Here is a 24,526-nt window from a genome sequence, read left to right as displayed (position 1 = left end):
CACGTCTTAAAAATATCTAAAAGTTCTTCATCTGCAATGAATTACTTTCAAATTCAGTGATTGTTATGTAAGCAAATATAGCAGCAGTTGCGCATAGAGCTAGATTGTCATGGTCACCATTACTGAAACTAGCATTATAGTCCAGATTTATTAATTAAATTCAAGCTTCGCCAGCTTCCGTGGTGGGATTTTAACCCATGTCCCCAGAGTATTAGCCTGAGCCTCTGCATTACTAGTCCACCACCATCTCCCCCAGAGAGAGTGTTTTTAAATATATATATATATATATCTATATAATTGATCCATTTAATCATTGTGTTCAATAACATTTATATAACATGCTTAACATGATAAATATCCTGAGATACATAAGAGGATATAAATACTGTGGCTACGAGAGCAGGTCAGAGGCTAGGAATCTTGCGATGTGTAACTCACCTCCTGACTCCTCAAAGCCGTCCTCCATCTAAAAACCACAAGTCAGGAGTATGATGGGATATTCCCCACTTGTCTGGATGAGTGCAGCACCCACAACACACAAGAAGCTTGACACCATCCAGGACAAAGCAGCCCACTTGATTGGCACCACATCGACAAACACTCACTCCCTCCACCACCGACGCATAGTGGCAGCAATGTGTACCATCTACAACATGCATGACTGGAATTCATCGAGGCTGCTTAGACTGTACCTTTCAAACCCATGACCACTACCATCTAGAAACATAAGGGCAGCAGATAGATGGGAACAACACCACCTGGAAGTTCCCCTCCAAGTTACACACCATCCTGACTTGGAAATATATTGCCGCTCCTTCACTGTTGCTGGGTCAAAGTCCTGGAATTCCCTCCCTAACAGCACTGTGGGTGTACCTACACCACATGGACTGCAGCAGTTCAAGAAGGCAGCTCACCATCACCTTCTCAAGGGCAACTAGGGATGGGCAATAAATGCTGGCCCAGCCATTGAAGCCCTCATCCTGTGAATGAATTTTTAAAATGGAATAGAGCATGAACAGAGTAGAAGTAGGTGAAGCATTTTGTGAACTGAATGAAGGCATTGTCGAGGAGCAAATAAAAGAGACTTTTAAAAGTGGGGAGAGCGATGACAAGGCAAGAAGGATTTTGGGAGTACGTAGGACTGAAGCCTTGGCTGCTAAAGATGAAGCAGCGTGAATGAGGGATGTACAGAAGCCCAGAGTCAAAAGAGTGGTTGGCATGCACTGGTGATTCGGGCTGGAGGAATTTGCAATTAGAGGCAAACAAAACTATGAAGGGGTTTGTAGACCAGGCTTTTCAATTCAGTACATTGGCAGATGGGGAACCAATGGTGATTGACATGCACAGCGGAACAAGACCAGAGAGATTTAGTGCAGGAAAGGACAGGCAGTGGAATTTTACATTGAGGTGAATTTTGATAGGGTTTGGAAGGCTGACAACAATGCATTGTGACCTTGAGCACTTTTCCGGCTTTGGTCACCAAGACAAATAGGAGATATTCATGCATTGAAGGAGTGCAGAGAACACAGAGACTGGGATCTAGTGTTAGAGGCCTGAATCATAAGGAAACTAGGGCTTTTCAGTTTTGAAAGCATTAATATGTAAGACAGTAAGCAGCTTGGAAACGGTGAATGCAGAATTGTGAAAGTACTGCAGAGGAGCACAGGCTTATACTAGTAAAATATACATTCCGTGGAGAAATCACAGCTCTACAGGAAAAGTGATCTGTCTGTGGCTAATTAAACTGCCTTGGAGGAGGTATAGAGGAGGTATACTAGATTGATACCTAGACTGAGCAAGTTGTTTTATGAGGAAAGGTTGGACAGACTGGGCTTGGTTCCACCGGAGTTTAGAAGTGAGGGGTGACTTGATTGAAGTATATAAGATTCAGAATGGTCTCAGCAAGGTGGACGTGGAAAGGAGGTTTCCTCTTGTGGATGAGTTCAGATCGTGGGGAAACTGTTTTAAAACCAGGTGCTGCTCTTTTAGGACAGAGATGAGGAGAAATTTTTTTCTCTGAGGGTTGTGCGACTTTGGAATTCTCTGCCTCTGAAAGCGGTGGAGGCGGGGTCATTGAATATTTTATGGCAGAGGTCGATAGCCTCTGATCCCTTGTCTAACAAGAATCTATCAGGGGCAGACAGGAATGTGGAATTTGAAAAACAAACCAAACAGCCATGATCTTATTGAATGATGGAGCAGGCTCAAGGCGTTGAATGGCCTACTTCTGCTATTTTGTATGACCTGTATAAAGAAGTTAAGGATAGTGTTAGATTAAAATAAAAGGCCTATAATATTGCTAAAAAAATCGTGTAGTGAGCCTGGGGATTGGGAGAGTTTTAGAAATGGCAAAGGATGACTAAAAAAATTGATATAAGAAGAAAATCGAATATGGAAGTAAACTAGGAAGAAATATAAAAACAGATTGTAAGAGTTTCAACCAGCATATAAAAAGGAAGAGAGTAGCAAAAGTAAATGTGGGCCCTTAGAGGTTGACACAGGAGCAATTATAATGGGGAATGTGGAAATGGAAGATAGTGTTTGATAAGGTGCCACACAAAAGGCTGTTGCACATGGGGCTCGTGGGGCTGGGGTAATAGAATGGATAGAGTATTCATTACAGGACAGAAAACAGTAGGAATAAGCGGATCATTTTCTGGTTGGCAGGCTGTTACTAGTGGGGTGTGCAAGGATCAATGCTGGGGTCTCAGATACTTACAATTGTTATCTCAGTACAAGCATGAAGATATTACAATTTTTAAAAAAACTTTATTCCTTTTAAAATGGACCCTGACGAACTGCTAAGATGGCTGCCAAGAGGATCAGGTGACCTTTTGCAACTTGAACAGACTAACAAGCTTCTGAAAAATTCTGAACTGAATTATAATGGGCAGGGGGTCTCCCCCTGAATGGACATACCTAAACAGCACATTTCTGCAGAACTTCACACCTGCTATTGTTGAAGCTTACTCCAAAACACAGAGACAATAGATGCTTAGACTCTACGATTCCACATTTGTGATATAACAAAGGAAAACTATCAAGACCAGTTATCCACAAGTGAAGTGCGAAAGACCACTTTCTGTTGGATATCAATGGCCTTTGACCATGTGACTGAAACTAATTCTTTACTCCTGAAAGCCCACCATTTTGCTTCTATTGTGTATCAATGGTCGTTAATTACGTCGGTACGAAAGTCAAGCTTACCTTAACGCTAAGTGTGGAGGTCGGGAGCTTCAACTCCAAACAGGCCTCGGAGCTTTTGCACATGCACAGACTGGGAGCAGCTACACGTGTGCAGGTTGGCATTTTTACATTCTTTGGGCCCAAATACACGTGCCAGAAGAAAAACAGCACAAAAACCCAGGTCAGGTGACTGGGTGCAGCATGCCATTGAGAAAGAAGAGTTTCAGGCAGGGGGTAGGTAGAGGTCCCAAAAAAAGAGTCCCAGAGAGGGAACAGGTCCCAGCTCGTTAAAAAGAGAGGAGCAGAGAAAAAAGGTTCCAAATAAGAGGACTGCAGGTAGCAGATTTTAAGTGAAGAGGGCTCAGATGAAGCCCTGAAGATCTAAGAAGGCAGGAGAAGGTTGGTGTTTTCATGCTGTGGGCCAAAGGTACCCCTTTGGAGCAGCAGTGTTATGCTTGACGCGGCCGAAGATCTGAGGTTGTGCTTGTGAGCTGGTGCTCGAGTGTAGACCCGGGAATCCAGCAAGACGAATTTGGAACCCTGCGAGATGGGCTATCGTTGAGACCGTCTGAGTTGAAGCAACGTTTGGAGAAAGATTTGACGTTCGATCTTCAAAGGTGAAGACTAGAATCCCTTGTGAGAGAGAGTGAGTTTCAGTGAGATTGGTGTACTGTTTTTACTGATGTCTGGGTGGGTTGTTGAGAAATCCATGACTCTGTCTTGGTTGCATTTGCCATTTATTGTGTAGTGTGGTGTTTTCGGCCACAGTTTGCTTGTTAATTCACACGTACCTCATATTAACCCTGAATGTTAGCATATAGGATCGATATTGTAAATTGTTTATCAGTCTGACCTTGTATAGTAAAGTTTATTTTTGTTTGTTCAAAACCTGTGGAATCTTGTGGCTTTATTCAGAGCAAGTGTCTTCAATCTCAGACTTTGTCTACTTTAAACAAAAGGCTATTGTTCCCTAACAGACTCTTACCAAAACCTTGGAGCCCTGGTCTAGAATCATAACAATGTGATTAAAACTGTTCTCTGGTACTGAAAATCTTTTATTCCAAAACCCAGAAGAGACCTGGGCAGTCTGCGGACTAACACCACTCATATCACGGCTGCAGAGAAAGACTCTGCCATTTTGCCTTTCGAGAGCTATGAAGCTTAAAAGTCTTGGTTTGATGAAAAACCTTTTCTAGCCTGTTTTCGAAAAGCTCCAAGTCCACCTGTAAAGAAATTGGACCTCAGGTTACACCAGCCACCAGCGCCCATCTTTATGACCTGCTAAACAGTCTTCCTTTCAAAGGAACCCTGCAGTTAATTTGGATCTGACCACAGCCGTCTGGAATTGTAATTCAGGTAAATTTAGAGTGGGAAAAGCTCCCTCCTTCACTGGACCCCCAGAGACACATGAATTGCTAACTATTCTGTTTGGCTTTAATACATGTAGAAGTACACTACCTTCTTTAGTTGTATCTTTCTTGGGTGTGTGATGCGTGATTGACATAGCATTAGACTTTCTGGGGTGTGTGTGTGAATAAACAATCCTCCTTTTTAAATCTGAAAGTCTGCTGCTGGTGACTTTTAAATTGACCGCAAGCTAACGGGTGTTTGGAAACATACACATTAGCCTTTTTAAAAGTAAATGACACTGATTATGGATAGACGGGAAGGGGAATTGGGGGTTTCAGTTTATCTCTGTCCCCTGTCTGTAACATGATCTATATTAACATTTTAGATATAGGGACCAAGTGTAATGTATCCAAATTTACTGATGATACAAAGTTAAATGGGAAAGTAGGCTGTGGGAAGGACACAGTGTCTACCAGGGATATAGGTTAGAAACTAACACACAAGTTTAGATGTAGGAAATAATTAGGGATGCAAATAGTATGTCGAATTTTATTGCAAGAGGGTTAGAGTACAAGATTAAGGAAGTCTTGCTGGAATTGTACATGGTCTTGGTGAGACTACACTTGAAGTGTTGTGTACAGATTTGGTTCACTGGATTGATAAAAGCAAAATACTGCGGATGCTGGAAATCTGAAACAAAAACAGAGAATACTGGAAAAACTCAGCCGGTCTGACAGCAGCCATGGAGAGAGAAACAGTGTTAACATTTCAAGTCTGTATGACTTCAGAGCTGAAGTGTAGAAATGTGATGAAATTTACATTGTTTAAGGGGAGTGGAGCAGGTGAAGCTGGATAGAAGGCCAGCGATAGGTAGGGGCAAAGGAGAGATTAACAAAGATGTCATGAACAAAAGGACAAAGGGACAAATGGTAGTGGTAAGGGCTAAAGGAGGTGCTGATAGTGGCATAGAGGTAAGAAAGCAGAATGTGATAATAGCAGAACAAGGATAAGCACTCTGAAAAGATCAACATGAACAAGTAACAGATAGCCCTTGTGGGGGTGGGATGGGGAGGAAGGGGCAGTGATGGGGATAAAGGATTGAAAACGGGGGATAAAACAATGAATTAATTAAAATGAAAACAAATAAAAATAAGGGGATAAAAATAAAAATGAATGTTGTAAAAGGGATAAAAAAAAGGGGTGAAGATGGAAGAGAGAGTTCATGGTCTGAAGTTGTTGATCTCAATGTTAAATCCAGAAGGCTGTCAAGTGCCTACTTGGAAGATGAGGAGCTGTTCCTCCAGTTTGCGTTGGGCTTCACTGGACATTGCAGCAGGCCAAGGACGGACATGTGGGCATGAGAGCAGGATGGTGTGTTGAAATGGCAAGCAACAGAGAAAGGTCTGGGTCATGCTTTTTTCCCCAGCACCACAAGGGCTATTTGTTATTTGTTCACATTGATCTTTTCAGAGTGCTTATCCTTGTTCTGCTATTATCACGTTCTGCTTTCTTACCTTTATGCCACTATCAGCACCTCCTTTAGCCATTACCACTACCATTAATGCTCCCTTTGTCCTTCTGTTCATGACATCTTTATCAATCTCTCCTTTGCCCCCACCTATTGCTGGCCTTCTATCCAGCTTCATCTGCTCTGTCCCCCCTTAAACAGTACAAATTTCATCACATTTCTACTTCTCTTTAGCTCTGAAGAAGAGTCATACAGGCTTGAAACATTAGCTGTGTTTTTTTTCTCCATAGATGCTGTTAGACCTGCTGAGTTTTTCCAGCATTCTCTGTTTTTTTATCACTGGATTGATTCCTGGGTTCAGTTGGTTGTCCTGTGGGGAAAGACTGGGTAGAATGGGTCTATATTCTTTGGAATTTAGAAGAATGTAAGCTTCTGGGAGGGATTGGCAGGGTAAATGCTGTGAGGGTGTTTCCCTTGGTTGGAAAGTCACAGGACAAGGTCAGCCATTTAGGACTGAGATAAGAAATTTCTTCACTCAGACAATGAGGGGTTTTGAAATTTTAGAATTCTGTACTGCAAGGATTGTGGACATTTAGTCATTGAGAATATCCAAGGCTGAGATAGAATTTTAGACTATAGGAGAAATCAAGAGATATGGTGATCATGCGAAAGTGAAATTGAGATTGAAGATCAGCCATTATATTAAATAACAGAACAGGCTCGACAGACCTTACAGCCTACTCCTGCCCTATTTCTTATGTTCTAAAAGACAAATTTAAAGGGGTCAATACATGGAATGAACTCGCGAATATAGTGGTCATAAAATCTTTGTGATCATTTTAAGAATCAATTTGTTGCTGCAGGGCCGAGGCTTTGAGACCATTTTGGATAAATGATACTGTAATTATCTTGTGAAAATGTTGTTGAACCTAATGGTGACAAAGGTATGAGGACATTCCAAGGAATAAGAACAGAAAATGCTGCAAATATGTGGTAAATCTGTCAGGATTTGAAAGAGAAAAAGCATGGTAATGTTTTGAATGGAAGGATCTCCTGAATTACTGATTCCTCTCAATGCTTTCAGGTTCTGGCAGACCTGCTGTATATTTCCAATACTTCCTGTTTATATTTCAGATTTTCAGCATTTGTGTTTTTTTTTCCTTTTGATTTCTTGTTAATGGGCAGTTGCACTGAAATTGCTGATTGACACTCATCGCCCCTGGTTTCTTGCCAATCACGGAGCCGTGATCAGTGGAAACGAACAGAGGTCAGTGGTTTAAGCACACATGCAAAATATTGCCAATGTCGATACCCTGTGAGAGATAACTGAAAATGGATTGATTTTTGGAAGATTAATCTATTTATTTAGGTTCTTCGGGCACAAAATATATTGGAACAAATAATTTTTTGAGGATATGAACTGTTTTTCTTCTTGAGTTTTCTTGTCTTCCTGGACCACAGCTCCCTAAAAGGAAATGCTTGGTCCTGAACTGCTTCCAGTGCTGTTCAGAGTTGGCTATTGGAAAATCACCAAAAAGCAGCCTGGCAATAAGTTCTGCTGGTGGTGATTGTAGAATTTTCTTTTTTCTCCTGAATACCCTTGCATCAGTCCAGCAACATGCTAGCTCAGGAACATGTGAGTATGAACATTTGCTGTTCTCCCTCATCTCCTGACCTCCTAGTTTCTATCATTAACGGACAGAATTGGAGTGCTGCATCCTCAACAATCAACTTGAGGCTGCGAGATTGGGTCCAATCACAAATCAAACAAATATGTGAGGAAGAGGCTGTGCTCAAAACTTCAGTTTTACACCCCACTCTGCTGTCGATGCCTTGGCATTGATTTTATTGGTGCACCATGAAGCGTACAAAAATAGATGTATTTTCACTTGCCTTGCAGCATTGACTGTCCAAAAGTGAGAGAAATTATTTCTTAATTATATTTAATGAGTTTTTGCAATTAATTAAACAGGAATGGCGTTTTCTGTGTCAGTAGCCATCACGCACTGATATAAAATTGGCAGAAGTCCGATATTGCCATCAGTACTTCTACCATAACAGTTGTAAGAGACCAACATTCTGTGGGTCCCATTGCCAATTTTGCTACAAATTTGAAAAGATTTCCCCTTTTTAAACTTGGAAATTCAATAGCTCAGCTGTTCACACAAATGCATTTTTAGCGCAAAGCTGGAAGATTATGTATGTGAACCTGTTAACTATCGTGTTTGCTATTCTAATGAATGAGACCACCCAACCCCATGAAGCATGAGTTCTCTTTCACGGATGGGGTAGACATATTGAATAATTGTCGGTCCCAAATTCTAGTTCTATAAAATATTAACTTTTGTGTCGTATAAATGAATGGAAGTTGCATTTTTGCCGTGTTTTCATGTACCATGGTGATTATCTTGCTTGTGATTTAGCTGATGGTAATACCACAAAATGTTTGGGACAGTCATTATTGAGACAGTGTGCATGGTTGGAGCTGATACTCCCTGATAGCGAAAGCAAGAGCATAGATTTTTTTAAACTCTTGGTGACCTGCACAGAAGGTAGTTCTGGTTCACTTGTTTTGTGTAGATAGAATAAATTACATGCGCAAGGTGGCCAGAACCTCATATTTTCCTGAACTGTTTTTGTTTCACAAATATATAAAGTGAAAAGTGTTTCTTTTCATCTGCTTAGTGCTAATATGGATCTCTCAAAAATATGCATGCAATCATATTTTACTTGCAAAAATATTGATAAGCAGCACATTTTTATTAAAACAGTTCTTTTCATTTACTGTAACTGATTACAGTGGTGTATTGCTCCCATGAGCACCCTACTAACTATGTAAATGAATCTCTCAATCTTTTCTATTGAGGCTTTCGGTATTTTTGATATTTCTGTTCCTGTTGTTGACTCCTTCCATGGAATCTGACACTGCTGATATCAAAGTCATGCCCTTGTGGCTGGACTTGTTGGAGCATTAAAAACTAGTTGTACTCAATGCTTGGCACCCTGTCTCCCATTGTGCAACAAAATAAGTGGCTGTAACAATACATAATGGCAGCCAGGTAGACAGCCAAGTACATACATTTTCACGTTGTGCTATATGACTGTAGATTATCCTCTGGTGGTCAATCTGCTATTACCCACCCTGGGGAAACGGTGCTTGTCACTTGCTTAGGTATGATGTGTAAACAAAAAACTAGCCTTTATATTGAGCAGCATTTATAAATGCTTTATAAATGATAAAATACACATTTTTATATTTGCTTCACGTGCTATCTTAAATAATTTACCCGAATACAGGGTTCCTTTTAGTGTAAGAATGGGTGCAAATGAGCTTTACACTACCCCAGTCAAGAGTTGACTGGACATTGAGCTTTTTGAGAATATGAATATTTTCACATGATATCAGTATTGCTGCTAACTTCAAATATCTCCACCAAATTAGCCCCTTTTCTCTCCCACACCCATTCCCAAACACTAAATAAAATCAGACTACCTACTTTGGCCTGTAGGGTGGGATATTCCATTAAATGAACAGCTCATTTAAGAAGCTGACTGTGTTGCTTCTTGGCCATCCTACCAGCAGGGGCACTAAAGAAAACCTCCCAGATTAGTTTCCTCTTTGGAAATCTAGCTAAGATGGACAAAACTCTCATTCACAGGAAGCATATGAACGTTTATTAATTGATTCTATGATTTGGACCCAGGTTTCCTAATTGACAGTGCAGCACTCTAACCCTGCAATGACCAGACTACCTTAAATTGTCCAGTATATGCAGACAATAAACATTTTAAGGTTTTTTTTAGGATTGTGGCACCATTTTGACAGAAGCTAAAAACAGTAAAATTGAATTCAGTATGTTGTCGGAATCTGTGAATTAATGACCATGTTTTTTGTAAATGAAGTAGAATAATGTACACGTTGAAAGAAAATGCTGCTGCTCAAAGCGGTACAATTTATTTGATATGGCCCAAAGAATGAGCACTGTTGAAGTGAACAAAAAAATGATTAAGTATGGACCTAGGGGACTTTTCTTGGAATATCCCACTTGCAGATTGACTTGTTATATTCAAGGCATTTTGTTTGAAGGAACACTGTGCATTTTTCCCTAAATATATGCATTAACCGTTGGAGTCCATTATTTAACTGCGGTATATTTACTTTTTTTGTTAAAATCATCTAATATCTTTTGTGTTTCCCCCCCCCGACCACAACAAATGGCAGTTATCTTTTGAGGAAGGAGTTTGTGTAAATTACAATGGCTTCTTGGTTTCCTCCAGTCATGTAGTAGAGAGGCCAGAACAGCAAAAAAAAAAATCGGGCAGTTCTTTGGAACAGATCCTGCTGAAGACAAGTCTGTTGTTTCAGCCGTTTGGCCATTTGTCAGCAATTCTTTCGACTTCTCTCCTGTGCTGTTGCTTGGCAACATGGGCTGGAGCAATCAAACCATGGCCAAAGCAATTCAGAGAGCAGATTGTTGGGTGATTTATTAGCGAGGCTGTGAGCTGAGTGAGCTAGGCAGCTGAACTGGAGCCTTGAGCAGGAGAGCATAGGAAAACCAACAGCACTTGAATATCGTTTTATAGACAAACCTACAGTGTTCACTATTGCTGAGTAAATAATAAAGGTGTAGCAATTAAATGAGCGAAAGACTAAATGTTCAGGTATAATTAGAGGTTATCCCTCCAGATACACTTTACATTCAGACCTAATTAACCAAGATAGGTACAGCAGTGGTCTGACGCAGGGCAAATATGTATTCCACTGAGGTTGGACAGAATTAAGTAGGAAGCTTTGCTATTGTAGCAGTTCATGCATCCTGTTTTTATTTATCAGGTCACCTAATATGTTTGTGATAGGCTGAAACTGCAAACAACGTGCAGCCATCTTATATTAATATTGTGTTGTTAAAATATGAGCATGCATTCTAAACACTAGAAAAATTTTGACTTGGCAACAAGAGCAGATGAAACCCTGAAGTAAAAACAGAAAATGCTGGAAGCACTCAGCAAGCAAAGCAGCATCTGCAGAGAGAGGAAAATGGTTTAGTTATCATTTCAAGACTATGACTCTTTCTGATGAAAGGTCATAGACCTGAAACGTTAACTGAACCTTTTCCCCTTTTTATTTCAGATTTCCAGCATCTGCGGTATTTCTCTTTTTCTTTTCTGTTTTATTGAAATCCCTGAAATATCTTCTTTTGTGCATGCCCGCAGCTGACTTTTTAAAATAATGTTTTAACAGAAACATATAGTATTGGAACCCAATAATATTGGGATAAGAAAGGAAGATATTTGTACGTCTCAGAAATATCAGAGAAAGCTTCACCTACAAGTAATTACTTGAAAAATGTAGTGATTGTTCTGTAAAGTGAATGATTCATGAATCGGTTTTGCTGATGATCACTGGAAAGGTCATTAACCTATCCAACTCACCTTGTTGTTATGCCTGCTTTCTGGCCCCATGTCCACATTCCCCATCTGTAAAATGAAGTAAAAAATGTATACACCTGAATTATTTGTCATTTATTTCAAATTTAATTAACCTCACATATATTTAAATTGGAAATGGTTGAAAAAATACTCTAATGTGATTAATTCCAAAGTTAGCAAGCAAAACTGCCTTTAGAAAATGTAATCAATACTCCCAATTCTTTGCTGGCTGGTTACTGAAAATATGTAATAATTATTCTTAAAAGCTGCTTGTCAATCCTTGGAACATTTTTTTTTTACTTGGCTGCTCTATACAATAGGTCAGCAGTATTAAAATCAGCTTTACACAAAAATATTGCTACTATAATATGAAACAATTCAGCCATTTCAATTTAAAAAGAAGAAATCATGAATACATTGTATTATAGTGTTTTTGCATTCTTTAGCTCCATTGATTTAAGATACATTTTAATTAATTTAGAAAATAAGCTTAAAACTTAATTTTTTAAAGAAGTTAATCAGTTTTTACCTGCAAAATATTTATTTTGCTTTTAGCTAGATCATAGGGATCGGAACATTCTGTAGTTCAGGTGTCTGTATTAATATTAAATTGAACTTACTAAATATAACTGAGTTACCTGCTTGCTGCAGCGTGCTGCTGAAATGCTTTGATATAATCATATTTTGAGGATTAATAACCTAACAGCAAATCCTTAAAAATATAATTATGTGCATATCATCAAATGTGGCTGCCCTTGAGAGCTGTATTAGTAAACTAGTGATCCAAACTTTATGGAAGTGTCTGACTTGACAGAATGGGTAATGGTCTCAGCTGTGAGTGTTATTGTGCACTGCAAGCACTTCTGTAACCTGAGGGGCAAGAGTTTGACTTTCAGCTTCAAACATGCAATTAATATCTGTTTCATTATATCCTTGAGATTAGATTTATTCCTTTAAAAAAACCAAAAGTACTGGGAAATCTACATTTTGTGTAATTTGTTTTGCCCATTGGCACCATTTAAAGAGAATGGTTTCCCATTTAGCAGACAAGGATGAAAACCATTCTTTTACATTTGCATTGATATAACACCTTGCACATTAAAACATGTCAAAGTGCTTTACACAATGAATTACTTCTGAGGTGTACTCCATGTTGCATGGTGAACAGCAGCAGTCATTCTGCACTACAAACAGCCATGCTTTAGGGTTTCAGTCCACATATGCAATATAGAAGTGTTTTATTTTCAGGACAAGAGAGTTTTTGGACCCCAATGCCAGGACCAAATGGCGATCCCAAACCCATTCTTGCAACACACCGAACAGTCCAATCTTCCTGGAGGCCGTCCCCTACTTGGCTGCCTCTGCATTCATTGTCCTATTAAGGAGGGCTGTTGGGCTCCCAACAATCACAGGGCCAGTAGCTCTGAACTCTTGGTAGTGCCAGCAGGAGAGATGGACGCTGCTGAGGCAGGAATGGGACAAACATGGAGACACTCTCTGGGGTATCCATTTAAAGATGAAATTTTAGGGCCAAAGCCATTAGGTCCATCAAAGCGGTCCATCCTGATGAATCGTCTGGGCCACAGGTACTGCCTTTTCTGACCGCAGCTTCTATTTAGGACATGGAGCCTATGATTTTGTTGCCTCTCCCAGCCTGCTGTAGGGAGGCCTCCTTCATTGCAGTGCCAGCCTCTGCACATGCCAGGCAGCTACAAAATTGGAGTTAATGTGGTATCTAGTTGGCTTAACTGACGGCCCTTCTTTGTGGTGCTGCAGGCAATCCAGGTCCCCGTCCACCCTCAAAACTTTCCCTGTGGAGGGAATGTGTCGGGAAGCTGTTCTGACAAGGGTCCTACCCTTTTTTCCCAGCCCACCAAGCCTGCTGCCCTGGGCTGGAAAAATTCAATCCTAATAGTCCAAGTGCTTGTGAAGAACTGGGTCCATTATTCTGTTTCTACCGTTATGTGAAAAACTGGGGAACTGCAGTGATTCCAGCTTTAACATTTACAAACATTGACCTGACCGTGGAAATGTGAAAGATGGTGTAAGAGATGAACCATTCAGATAACTACAAACAGCTCCATCATAACTTTAAACTTCCCTTTTAAAAAAAACTCAGTGCCTTTTTAGCGCTTCCAGTTGCCCCTCATCTCCAGGTATGGTTCCCTGGTATCACCCAAATATGGGTACTTTTGCTAATGGATTAGTGAAAAACAAAGAACTAGCATTTATAATAAGTGTCTTTCCCAACTTCAGAACATCCCAAAGTACTTTACAACCAATGAAAAAAGTGCTGTCACTCTTGTAATATAGGGATTGCAGTAGCCAATTTGCACACGGTAAGGTCCCAGAAACAGCAGAGAAAATAATTTACTGTGTAATCTGTTTTGTTGGTGTTGATTAAGGGATAAATATTAGCTGGGCCACCAAGAGAACTTCCTGTTCTTTGAATAATGTCATAGGATCTTTTTAATCCACCTGTGGGGCCGTCAGGGTCCTCAGTTTAACATCCCATCCAAAAGATGTTAACTCCCACAGGGCAATATTCCCTCAGTTTCTCAGAGGCGAGAGTGATGCCACTAAGTCTAGGCTGAATTTTCACTTCTAAAATGGCAGAACTGTCCTCCCCTAATGTTGGGAGATCTCTTTAGTTCAGAGGTACTTTCACAGTTTTACTTCCTGTTCCTAGGGATGTTAAACTCAATTGCAGCAACTCACTATTTACTGCCTGAGTTGAAAATGATCAACGTTGTATAGATTAGGTATTGGACATGCAGTTTTCATGGACGTATCTCACTCTGTGGTACACTCACCCACTGAGCCATCAGTGGAAGATGCTAATATAAATTTGCTTATTACCTTTTTGATTCAATGACTACAGAAAATCTTCATCTCAAAAGCTTTGCCCGAAATTATTAAAGAAACGCAGCTCATCAATGACCTATTTTCTTGAGAGCTAGATTGCTAAACTGTTGGTCAGCCGGAAGAACTGTTTTGCGAGCAGAAAACCGAAATGCGTTATAGTGTTCGTAGCGCTGGTGAAACAATCGGTGGGGGTCAAGTTCATTTGTCAGGCTTGGTGTAATCCACGCCAAAGCTTACTCAGTGTCCGTCCCGTTACCTTCGGCAAGTCAAACCTTTCAGACTGTTGATGTGCCTTCCTGCTTTTCTGAGAGCAGCGTTATGAATGGATTTGTGCAGCTCACTGGTCAAATGAAAAGAGCTAGTTAATGAGATTACAGGAAAGTACTTGCTTGGGCGAGTGGAGGGGTGGGGGGGGGAAGGAAAAGGACTTGGCAACATAGTTGCTTCGGTGAGGTTTCTCTGCGTTTCTCTACATATTCTGGGCTGTTGGGAATCAGTGATCCGTGCCAGGTTTTATGTCTGACCGGAGACGAGAGAGCCCAGCAAGGGATCGCGTGTAAACCACCCCCTTTGTAGTGTTAGAGCAGAGAGTGACAAGGTATTTCTCGCTTGTGTGCTCCCCCTCTGCCGCTTACTGACGGCACACTGACATTACCAGGGACTGGGAGAAAAGGGAAAGAAAAAGGTCCTCCTCGCTTTCCTTTTGTGCTTTAATTGTTGTCATGGTTTGCTGAAGTCAGGCCAAGCCCCGGAGAAGTGCAAGCCTTTCCTGCGCTGTGTGTGTGTGTGTGTGTGTGTGTGTGAGAGAGAGAGAGAGAGTGTGTGTGTGTTGTCTGTATGATGTAGGGTGCCTCCAGTCTTGAGTGATCAGTGGCTCGTAAAGAAAAAGGAGCTCTGTGCAGTACAATTTCCGCCATTTTCCTTGCTTCCCCTGGTGTATTTTCTTTCTCCCTCGTTGTCGAGCCTAAAGCAGATGCTGTTTTTTTTTTTATTGGGTTTTTTTTTCTCTAAACCCCGCTTTCCTTGTTGACTCCTCTTTTCTTCCCAATAGAAACGCTTCATTAAGGGATTGAGACAGTACGGCAAGAACTTCTTCAGGATCCGCAAAGAGCTGCTTCCAAATAAGGAGACGGTGAGTTTTTTTTTACCCCCCCCCCCCCCCCCCCCTTCCTTCCTTCCTTCTCTCTTATTTAATTGATCTGTGTTGGTTTCTGGTAATCAATCTGCTGATGTTCGATTGGCTGTTTTTCTTCCTGATTGTGGTTTCAAAAACTTGTGGAGATTTGAGGGGAAGCAGAGTGGTTTGGCTTTATCAACAAAAGTGTTTTCAAGTAATAGCGTATATTTTTAATTAGTAATGTGTTTGTGAATCAGCCTGGTAGTCTAGAAGCTTCCGTTACTACCTTGCAGGTGCCGTTTACTGTACCTAATAGTGGTTAAAAAAAAAAAATTATTCACATGTACCTCCGACTGCAGCTGCAAAAAGAATAGTTTTTTTTTTAAGAGCGTAGTGCTAAGTGTACTGTTTAAACTGCGGGCAGTTTAATTTATTGCCGTCAGAGCTCTCGCTCTCTTTCATTTTCTCCCTCGCTCTCTGCTGTGAGGAACTTGTATACTATTGTGTAATGTTTTTCAGCAGAGACTGATGTACAAGTGACCTTCCTGCAGCTCATCTGCCACCCCTTCTTTCTCCAGTGTGTCCTTTTTCCTTTCTGTTTGTTCAGTCTTCAGACAGACTCGCTGAGGGCTCCATGTCAGATACACTATCTTAACTTCTGACAAGCCAACCAGCTAATCATTCACAGCTTGTGGTGGCTTTGAATGAGGAGGTTGGGGGGGGTGGGGGGGGTGGTGGTGGTGGTGGGGGGTGGAGGGGGTGGGAGGGTTAAAGGTCCACACTTCTTGTTTATAGAGTGAAGTAAATCAGGCAGCAAACAAGTGGTAGTTTGTTTTAAGGCAATTATGCCTATAGAAAGTTTCCTGGTGGGTAGCGTACATAAACAGTTTTGGTGTTCTGTCACCTTTATGTTCCCATTGTGTTTGAAATAAAACAAACCCACTTATGAGGATGTCCCTTGTTATGTCCCGAACTGTGTAAATGTTTTTATTTTCAGCGCGATGGGTGACCACTGATTTGCAGTTTCTACGTGCGTAACCTAATAAGTGTCTTAGAGTTATTTTGTGTGGTGGAAGCGATGTCCTTGCTGTTTATGTAATTTAACTCCCCATGGTCACGTAAAAAAAATCAACCATTTATTTTGTTAATTTGACAATTCACTCTTTACCATATGTAAAAAAATGTCTCCGGATCAGGGCAGAGGTTAATGTAAGATTTAAGGCATAGAATAACTTTTTAATGACCCAATGACTCTTTGCATTTGATGACTAATGCTTCTGGTCATGGAGTAATTCTTCATGAAGGACAGAACAATGACCTGTTTACCAGTAAGTTCTTTACATGTGAAAACATTGGGCTGGTTTAAAGAATTTTTGAAATTGTATGATAATCCTTTCCTGACCCTTTTTGACCCAAAATTTCATAAATTGCCCTCCCTAGCTTTAAGTAGAGCATGTAGGTCACTGGCTTCCCCTAACGTGAAACACCAATATAACTCATCTCCATGTGGCAAAGGGGACGCCAAGGGATATATAAGGGATCTTTAAACTTTTATTCCCCTAGTTACTTTTTGCCCCTTTGTCTCATCTCCTATTCTGCTACCTGTAGATTTCTCAGGCTTCCATCTGCCTCTGAACATCTGTGGCCTCTTATAGCTCCCTCATTACTTGCATCAAAAATCACTCACCTGTATGAAAGGTGCATGCTGTTTATTTTTCAGAATTAATTTATCCATTGCCTTTATTTAAAGATTTCAGTAACAATCTGAGTGAAAAGGTAATCTAGGTGATTTTTGAAGTCTTAACTTTCCAATATTGCTGTATCGTTCTAGCAAATTGTTACTTCCTTATCCAGTATCATTATCCACAGGCAAGCAGATGAAGTAATATAGGAAATAAAAATGGAAAATTCTGGAAATACTCAGCTGGTCTGACAGCATTTGTGGAAAGAGGAACGCAGTTAACCGTTTAGATTGGTGATCTTTCCTTAGAACCGGCCTGAAATATTAGCTCTGTTTCCCTCGAGACACACATTGCCTGACCTGCTTTATATTTGCAGCGTTTACCATTTTCTATTTCAGATTCCCAACATCCACAATATTTTGTTTTGCATTAAATAATATAAGGTCTGGAGAATCCTAATCAGTACGTCTCGAGTCACTACCCCTGCTCCATGAACATACTCAGTATTGGCTGCTTGTAGTCCACCTGAGCTCGCCACTGGCAACTTGGCTCCAAGCTGATGAATCTTACCATGCTTATGAACTACTATCATTTTGGGCTTCATATCTCGGCTGTCACAGCAGTATCTGTTGACTATCTATCTCTCAATTGTTTTTCCTCCTCCCAATATAAGTATTTTTAAACCTCTCAACTTAGCTTGTCTTTTCTCTCTGTCTCATTATCAAAAACTGTTACCTAAAAAATACTGAAGAGACAATCTGCTGCTAGGCCTCTGGCATTGCATCTGTATAACAACCAGCTAGAAAACGAACAAGATTGCTGTAGGATTACTTGCCCTCTGGGACAAGGAACACTGGTTTCTCTTTGCTGCTAAGCTGACTAAATGTGTACAGAAGCAGAAAGCTATTTTCCCTCTTGATCAGATCAGGTCATTCTCCTTTCCACATACCGTCCCAAGCGTTGTTCTTCCTTGGCAATAGCTCAAAGGAATATAAAAGCTGTATCCTCGCTGTGTTTTTATTGGGGGAGGAGAGTGCTACAGTGCTCACGCTGAGTGACTAAGCTTGCATTATCCAATATTTTGGAAAATAAATAATTCTGCTGATAAGACAGAAGTCAGAGTAATGTGAATATAAGGCCTGAAGTTTATTCATTATGTGGAGTCTGCAACGTGAAAACTATGAAAATTGAGCTGGACGTTGGGGAGAGCTGTTTACCATCGCTTTTAGGAGATTAAATATCATATGGCGGCACATATCACATTTGTAATTCAGTAAAATGTGCTTCAGGTTAGTCGGTGTCCATGAACTCTAAGCAGAGATGCTTTGTTGACTTTTTGGGAGAACAGCAATTGCCCTGATGAATCCTAACTCTCAAAGGTTCTCTGGAAGATACCTGGCCATTTGGGTTATTATAGCAAACCCTGACCCTGCTCTCACCAGTTGTGCAACCACCTCCTCCATCCTCTCCCCTCACCCATGCCCATCAAAGCTTTTGAATAGCATTTAAAGAAGACTTGCCAATTACTTAGCCTTGGAATAATGATAGGTTTGTTGTAACCCCAGCTCCACCCGCATTCACATGACTGCTACTCCATCTGAGAGCAGCAGACTTAACACAGGTGAATGTGGCATATTCCCGGTTCAGTTTTCAGTGCCACCTCTAACTGTTGAGAAGGATTGTAGACAATATTATAAGCAATTAGTGAATATTGGACCAAGCTCAAAAAAACAGAACTGAAAGTACGCAGCTGTAGAAGATGGAATTGCATTGCCAATTAGTTAATATATTATATTGAGGGAACAGAAATAATTCACAAGTAGAGGGGGAAAAAGTTCTCCCTTTGGACCATTTCCAATAAGCAATAGTAATCACATGAATTTCCTACTTGGGCTCATATGCTGCAGCTATTCATGTGACCAGTAGTTCTTATTGCATTTTTCTTAACTAGGAAAGAAAATCTCTTGAAAAATGTAAATTCATTAATAGAATATAATTGGGAGAGGGGGGTCAACAGCATTTTCTTCTTTATTTTGAAATTAGAAAAAAATAATGCAGTGCAGTTGACTGATGGAATATATATTATATATACATATATCTTAGTGTTAAATATGGGGAATCATGAGCATGTAGAGCCTTTGTTATTCAGCCTCCATTTTAAAGTCATGGGTTCATCTCTTTTATTTTCAAGACAAATTCCAATATACACATGCAGCACCACTACTGGTAGGAGGGTTTAATTGCAGTGGTTCAGGCTTATTTGGGCAGTTCATATTACAAATATGTACATAGCCAGTTATGAATGGGAAAAGGTTAACATGAAGTGCATAAAGGCACAAGAGATGTATTCCAATTACTTCAGTAGCATAATGTATGTGATACATTGAAGATACCTTTATATGTTTTTTATCCACGAGCAGTGCCACTTGAGATTGATATGTTAACTTGCAGTGATAAACATGCAAGTTCCTATGTCCCCAGGACAGGTAAACCTTTTTACCTGTGAGTACTCTGCTCCCAATTCTTACTGTAATGTTGACATGAAAAGTCATTGATTTTAATGCTTAATAGCTGTCTGTTTCTGTTACCTCAATATTTGACGTGATCAATACATGAATATATAAACTAAATAGCAATTCAATAGTCTCCATCTTATACAGCAGTGCAATTTCACTTTTGTTCCTTTGAGCTTGGCCTATTATTCATTAATTCATTCTCACGACAGATGGAATTTATATCATGTAATTTCTAAATTTTGTCATAAATAGTTTATTTGCATTAATGTTTGAAACCACTGATGGTGCTTCCTTATTGCTGTTGTGGCCTTGTATTGCCTAAACTGCATTATTCAAAATTTAAAGTAGTAACATTGGATGAAATATGGTTGTACCTTGGTTTTAAAAATTGATGAGCAGTAACCTCTGTTGGTACACATAAGTTAGCTCAGTAATTAATGTACATAAAATTATACATAAATGTATACAATCAAAATAAATAACTTGCTTGCACTCTCCCTTGTGTATGTATGTGCACTGCCAGCACTATGGAACCAACATAGTATAATCTTAAAAATAGGCACAATAATTGTGGTTGACGTAGTCCTGTCACTTTCCAACATCTAGTTATGGTCATACAATCCAAGGGAGAAACTGGGAGCATACAGCAAGAATGTTCTTTTTCTTGTTTACCATAAAACTTTACAAAATAAGATGTGGATTTAACATGTATAAGTTGCAGTGAACTAGGCTGATAATTTTGCATCTCTAGTAATTTCTGCTGTTCCAGTGGCTGTTCCATTTTTATGTATAGCATACATACACGCAATTGTGTATATTGAAGTAGATAATTCTGTTTTCAAGAATTCTCTTGAAAGAATGGGCTGATAATATATTCTGCCAAATAAAAAATAATTTGACTGTAATAGCAATGATCCAGATGTTTTTTTTTAATAAACCATTGCTTTTACTTAAACTAATTAACAATCTAACTGAATGTTGATTTCAAAATCTTTTTTCTGTTAATCTGCACTAGTGTCTGGAAATGCTTCAATCCATGTGTAACTTCCATTAGATGCTGTAGTTTTTTTTAAAGAAAGAATGTTTTGCTTTTGCTCGTGAGTCATGTTGCTCATTTGTAACTGCATTAATAGTTACTTGAGTGGTTTATTTCCATTAAAAAACGTAAATGTTTTAAGCTAATCAAATTTATCTTAATAGAGTATAGTACATAATACAGTCCTATGTTCCGATACAACATTTGCAGAACTCATTGTTCCAGCCATACAGATTAAAAGAGACAGCCTCGATCCCAAAATGCAGTTGAGAAATCTTATGCCTGTCATACTGGTTATAAAAATTGCGTTTGTTTATGTAAAAAAGTTGTTCAACTGGTAATGCCACATAATTGTTTTCATAAAGCCAGTCATGATCAACTTACTGTGAAATAAAGCAAATTCAATGGGTCACCCAGCCATTAATCTATGATAATTGTAATTTGGATTATTAGTCTAATAGACTATTTAACTATTTGAAGCAAATCCAATACATGCCAGTAACAGTTGAATTAACAGGTCAGATTTCATATTCTTCATTCTGCTTGTAAATGGGAAATTTTTGGTTGTGTTTTATGCTGTGTACAGTTATTATTGTAAAATGAGCAGGCAGTGGTTTATGTTTGCAAAGAGTCATCTTTATTTTAATTGCAACACCAGCACATTCATCTGTTTTTGTTCCCATCATATGAGTTTAGTTGGTTTTAATACAGCTGTCAGGAATTGGGTTGAGAGGCTCTATCCAGTATGAGAATGACATTTTCAAATTAATCTCAGACCTTCATGAAGGACAGAAATATGCTCACGACTGTGGTATTCATTCTATCTTCCAATTTTCACATACACAATTATCACAAAATCTATGGCCATAACATCTCGTGCAGTGAAATGTCATTGTATTATATAATTGCAAGAATGGTATTTTGCAGACTCTAATAGTTTTAACTGTTTACGTTACCCTTATCTATGTTTACATTTTTTCATAATGTTCAGAGTTGTATTGATCAGTGTGATCAGGTTATAAATTTAGCTGGAAGCTAAGTATTGACATGCTTTTCAATTCTTTCAACTTCTATACACAGCACGTTCTCACCAAATGCTTAGTGTAAAGTATTTTAGATCCATGGTAAAGGTATCCTTTTCCATTATTTCTGGAATCTGTTCACCATTCAATTAACTGCAAATTTGCTTGCTGCCTCTCAGCCTCCTGTTATAAGACCGACAACAGGTTGGGTATGGACATAATTTATTTTTTTCTGCATTTTGATTCAAGGCAATTGTATATTATAGTTGATCCACTTATAACAACAACTTGTATTTATATGGCCCTTTAATGCCCCAAGACACTTCACCGAAGGTAAAGCAAAATTTGACACTGAGTCACAGATATTTTGATGCTAGAGCAGATGACCAAAAGCTTGGTCAAACAGATTTTAAGGGGTGGTTTAAAGGACAAAAGAGAGGTAGGGAGAGAATTCAATAGCTTAGGGCCTTGGTAGCTGAATGCATGGCTGCTCATATTGGAGTGAGTAAAATCGAAGACGCTCAGGCACCTAGGATTGGAGGAGGGTTGTAGGGCTCAAGGAGATTAGAGATAGGGAGGGTGTAGGCTATGGGGTTATTTGAAAGTAAAGATGAGAATTTTAAAATCAAGGTATTGATTGACCGGGAGTCAATGCAGATTCAGTGAACACAATGGGTGATAGGTGAACAGAACTTGGTGCTATTTAGGAGACAGGCAGCTGAGCATTGGATGACCTGAAGTCTATGAATGTTGGCCAGGAGCACATTGGAATTGTCAAATCTGGAGGTACAAAGGCATGGGTGAGGATTTCAGCAGAGATGAGCTGAAGTTGGGTGATGTTGTGGAGGTGGTAATCGGCAGAAGCTCATCTCGGAATAAATATGACACCAAGGTTGTGAACGGTCTGGTTTCGCCTCGGACATTTGCCAGAGAGAGGGATAGAGAGTGGCTAGGAAATAAGAGTTTGTGGCAGGGACTGAAGGCAATGGCTTTGGTCTTGCCAATATTTAATTTGAAGAACTTTCTGCTCATGCAGCACTGGATGTCGGTAAGGCAGTCTGACATTTTAGAGAAAGTGGGCAGGACTGAGAGGTGGTGCTGAGGTAGAACTGCATGGAACAAGTGGAAACTGACACTATATTGGATGATGTTGCTGAGGGGCAGCATGTTGATGAGACGTAGGAACGGTCAAAATAGATCCTTTGGGGACATGAGAGTTGACAATGCGGTAGTGGGAAGAGAGGCCATTACACATGATACTCTGGCTACAAATGGTAGACAAGAATGAAATGAGGCACAAGGCAAGTGCTGTGGAGCGGTGTTGGATGAGAATGGTGTGGTAAATCGTGTCAATGGCTACAGACTGGTTGGGAAGGATGAAGAGGGATAGCTTACCTTCTATATTTATATAAATGTATCACCTTTATTTCGCATGTAATCATTATGGGTTGCCAAAAACATGTTAGTTTTTCAAAGTATATTACATGTTTTAATGTTTATTTTAGGTTTTCGTAGCCATTTCAAATCATTCATTAGCTCCAGCCACCTGTGAAGGCCACTTGGGGGAATTTATCTATTTATATAAAATATTGTCTAACTTTACGCATTGTATTTTCTAAACTAAATATAATACATCTGCCTCAATGAGATGGAAAATAATGCTCTGTACTTGGGATATCAGCACATCAGAAACTGTGCTGCTTATAGCTGTTAAAGCTGTAATAGCATAACATGGGTATTACTGAAGACTGATGTAAACAAAGAATAAAAAACTTGGGAAACTCTCAGCAAGTCAAGCAGCATCTGTCAGTGAAAGTCAACCTTTCAGGTTTGGATCTGTTATGCGAAATCTATTTCTCTATTTTCTAGACTACTTTCTTTTAAAGAAAAATAAAGGAATAGAACAATGTGTGTGTTTTTAATTTGTTCTCTCCAGATTCTCCCTTCCTTTCATTAAGAACTCTCTAGTACCCCATCCAAGTTCCCGTTTTTTTTATGCAAATAAAGGTAGTGAAAGTCAGCACGAGGCTATCACTGTCATTGTCTCTCTGTCCTTGCCTTACATCCACATACAGGCGGGTCAACAAATAGCAATCACAAGTAGGAATTCTGGTTGACTTTTCTTTCCTTCTTTAATCGTTCAGGGGCACTGAGGCCAAATATAATACCTTGACTGCCATTCCTGGCCAACATTTGCGAGCTCAGCAGAGAGCTGAGTTGCTTATCTGCATGGCCTCAAATCGCCATGTGGCAGCATGTTGACCCAAAGAATCTACAGGAGAGCTTACATTAACATTATTATTATAGCTTAATGTATAGTGTTGTATTAGGCAAACTGATTTTGATCAGATTGTGTCCTTTTTTCTTCCAAAATAATTTGAGTTGTTTACCTGCCATTTTAAATCTCACATCTTAATAGCTTGCTGTAAAAATCATGGCTCCACTTTTCGTCTTAGTAATAGTATTTAAGGAAGACCTTTTTATAAGGTGTTTTTTTTTAAACGTTGTATGTTTGTTAAGATACATAATATTTGTGACCTGCAAAGTGTAAATGTTTTGGGCCAGTCGGCTGATGGCTAAAGATGATAAAGTGGAAGCTTTGTGTAATCAGGTGTGGAGCTATGTGGAAAGAATGATGTTTACTAGAGATGTGAGCTGCAGAAAATTAGCTGGAGGCATGTTTCATTGGAAATATTAGCCTTCTATTTATGGAACAAAATTGATCAACAGATTACAGCTTTACCCGGCACTTGGTGCTCCTGATTCCCAGCAGACGTAGGAATTGGTTCAGGTAGTCTTAATAACAGAAGGCAACGTGTATTGTTCAATGATATTTCCTGAATAATAAGTTATG

General features: G+C 39.6%; 1 protein-coding gene and 1 long non-coding RNA gene across 12 annotated transcripts in view; one reads left to right on the top strand and one right to left on the bottom strand.

Moving 5' to 3' along the window:
• The window catches only part of LOC121288103, a 42,247-nt gene extending 27,615 nt beyond the window's left edge, over nt 1–14,632 (bottom strand). Inside the window, exons 1-2 of the long non-coding RNA XR_005945306.1 lie at nt 14,294–14,632; nt 11,438–11,482 (exon numbers count right to left, since the gene is read on the bottom strand). This is a non-coding gene — a long non-coding RNA (uncharacterized LOC121288103). The remainder of the gene's footprint in view (nt 1–11,437; nt 11,483–14,293) is intronic.
• The window catches only part of rerea (arginine-glutamic acid dipeptide (RE) repeats a), a 505,448-nt gene that overhangs the window by 384,939 nt on the left and 95,983 nt on the right, over nt 1–24,526 (top strand). For all 11 annotated transcript variants that reach the window (XR_005945305.1, XM_041206432.1, XM_041206431.1 and 8 more), the window contains one exon: nt 15,351–15,431. Coding sequence is in view for 10 of the 11 variants with exons in the window: in XM_041206432.1 (XP_041062366.1) it covers nt 15,351–15,431 (81 nt within the window). In the remaining variant the exon portion in view is untranslated. The remainder of the gene's footprint in view (nt 1–15,350; nt 15,432–24,526) is intronic.

Source organism: Carcharodon carcharias, chromosome 15, assembly GCF_017639515.1.
Source record: "Carcharodon carcharias isolate sCarCar2 chromosome 15, sCarCar2.pri, whole genome shotgun sequence".
Taxonomy (NCBI): Eukaryota; Metazoa; Chordata; class Chondrichthyes; order Lamniformes; family Lamnidae; genus Carcharodon; species Carcharodon carcharias.
Note: the sequence above shows the minus strand (reverse complement) of the source record. Positions and strands in the feature narration are given on the sequence as shown.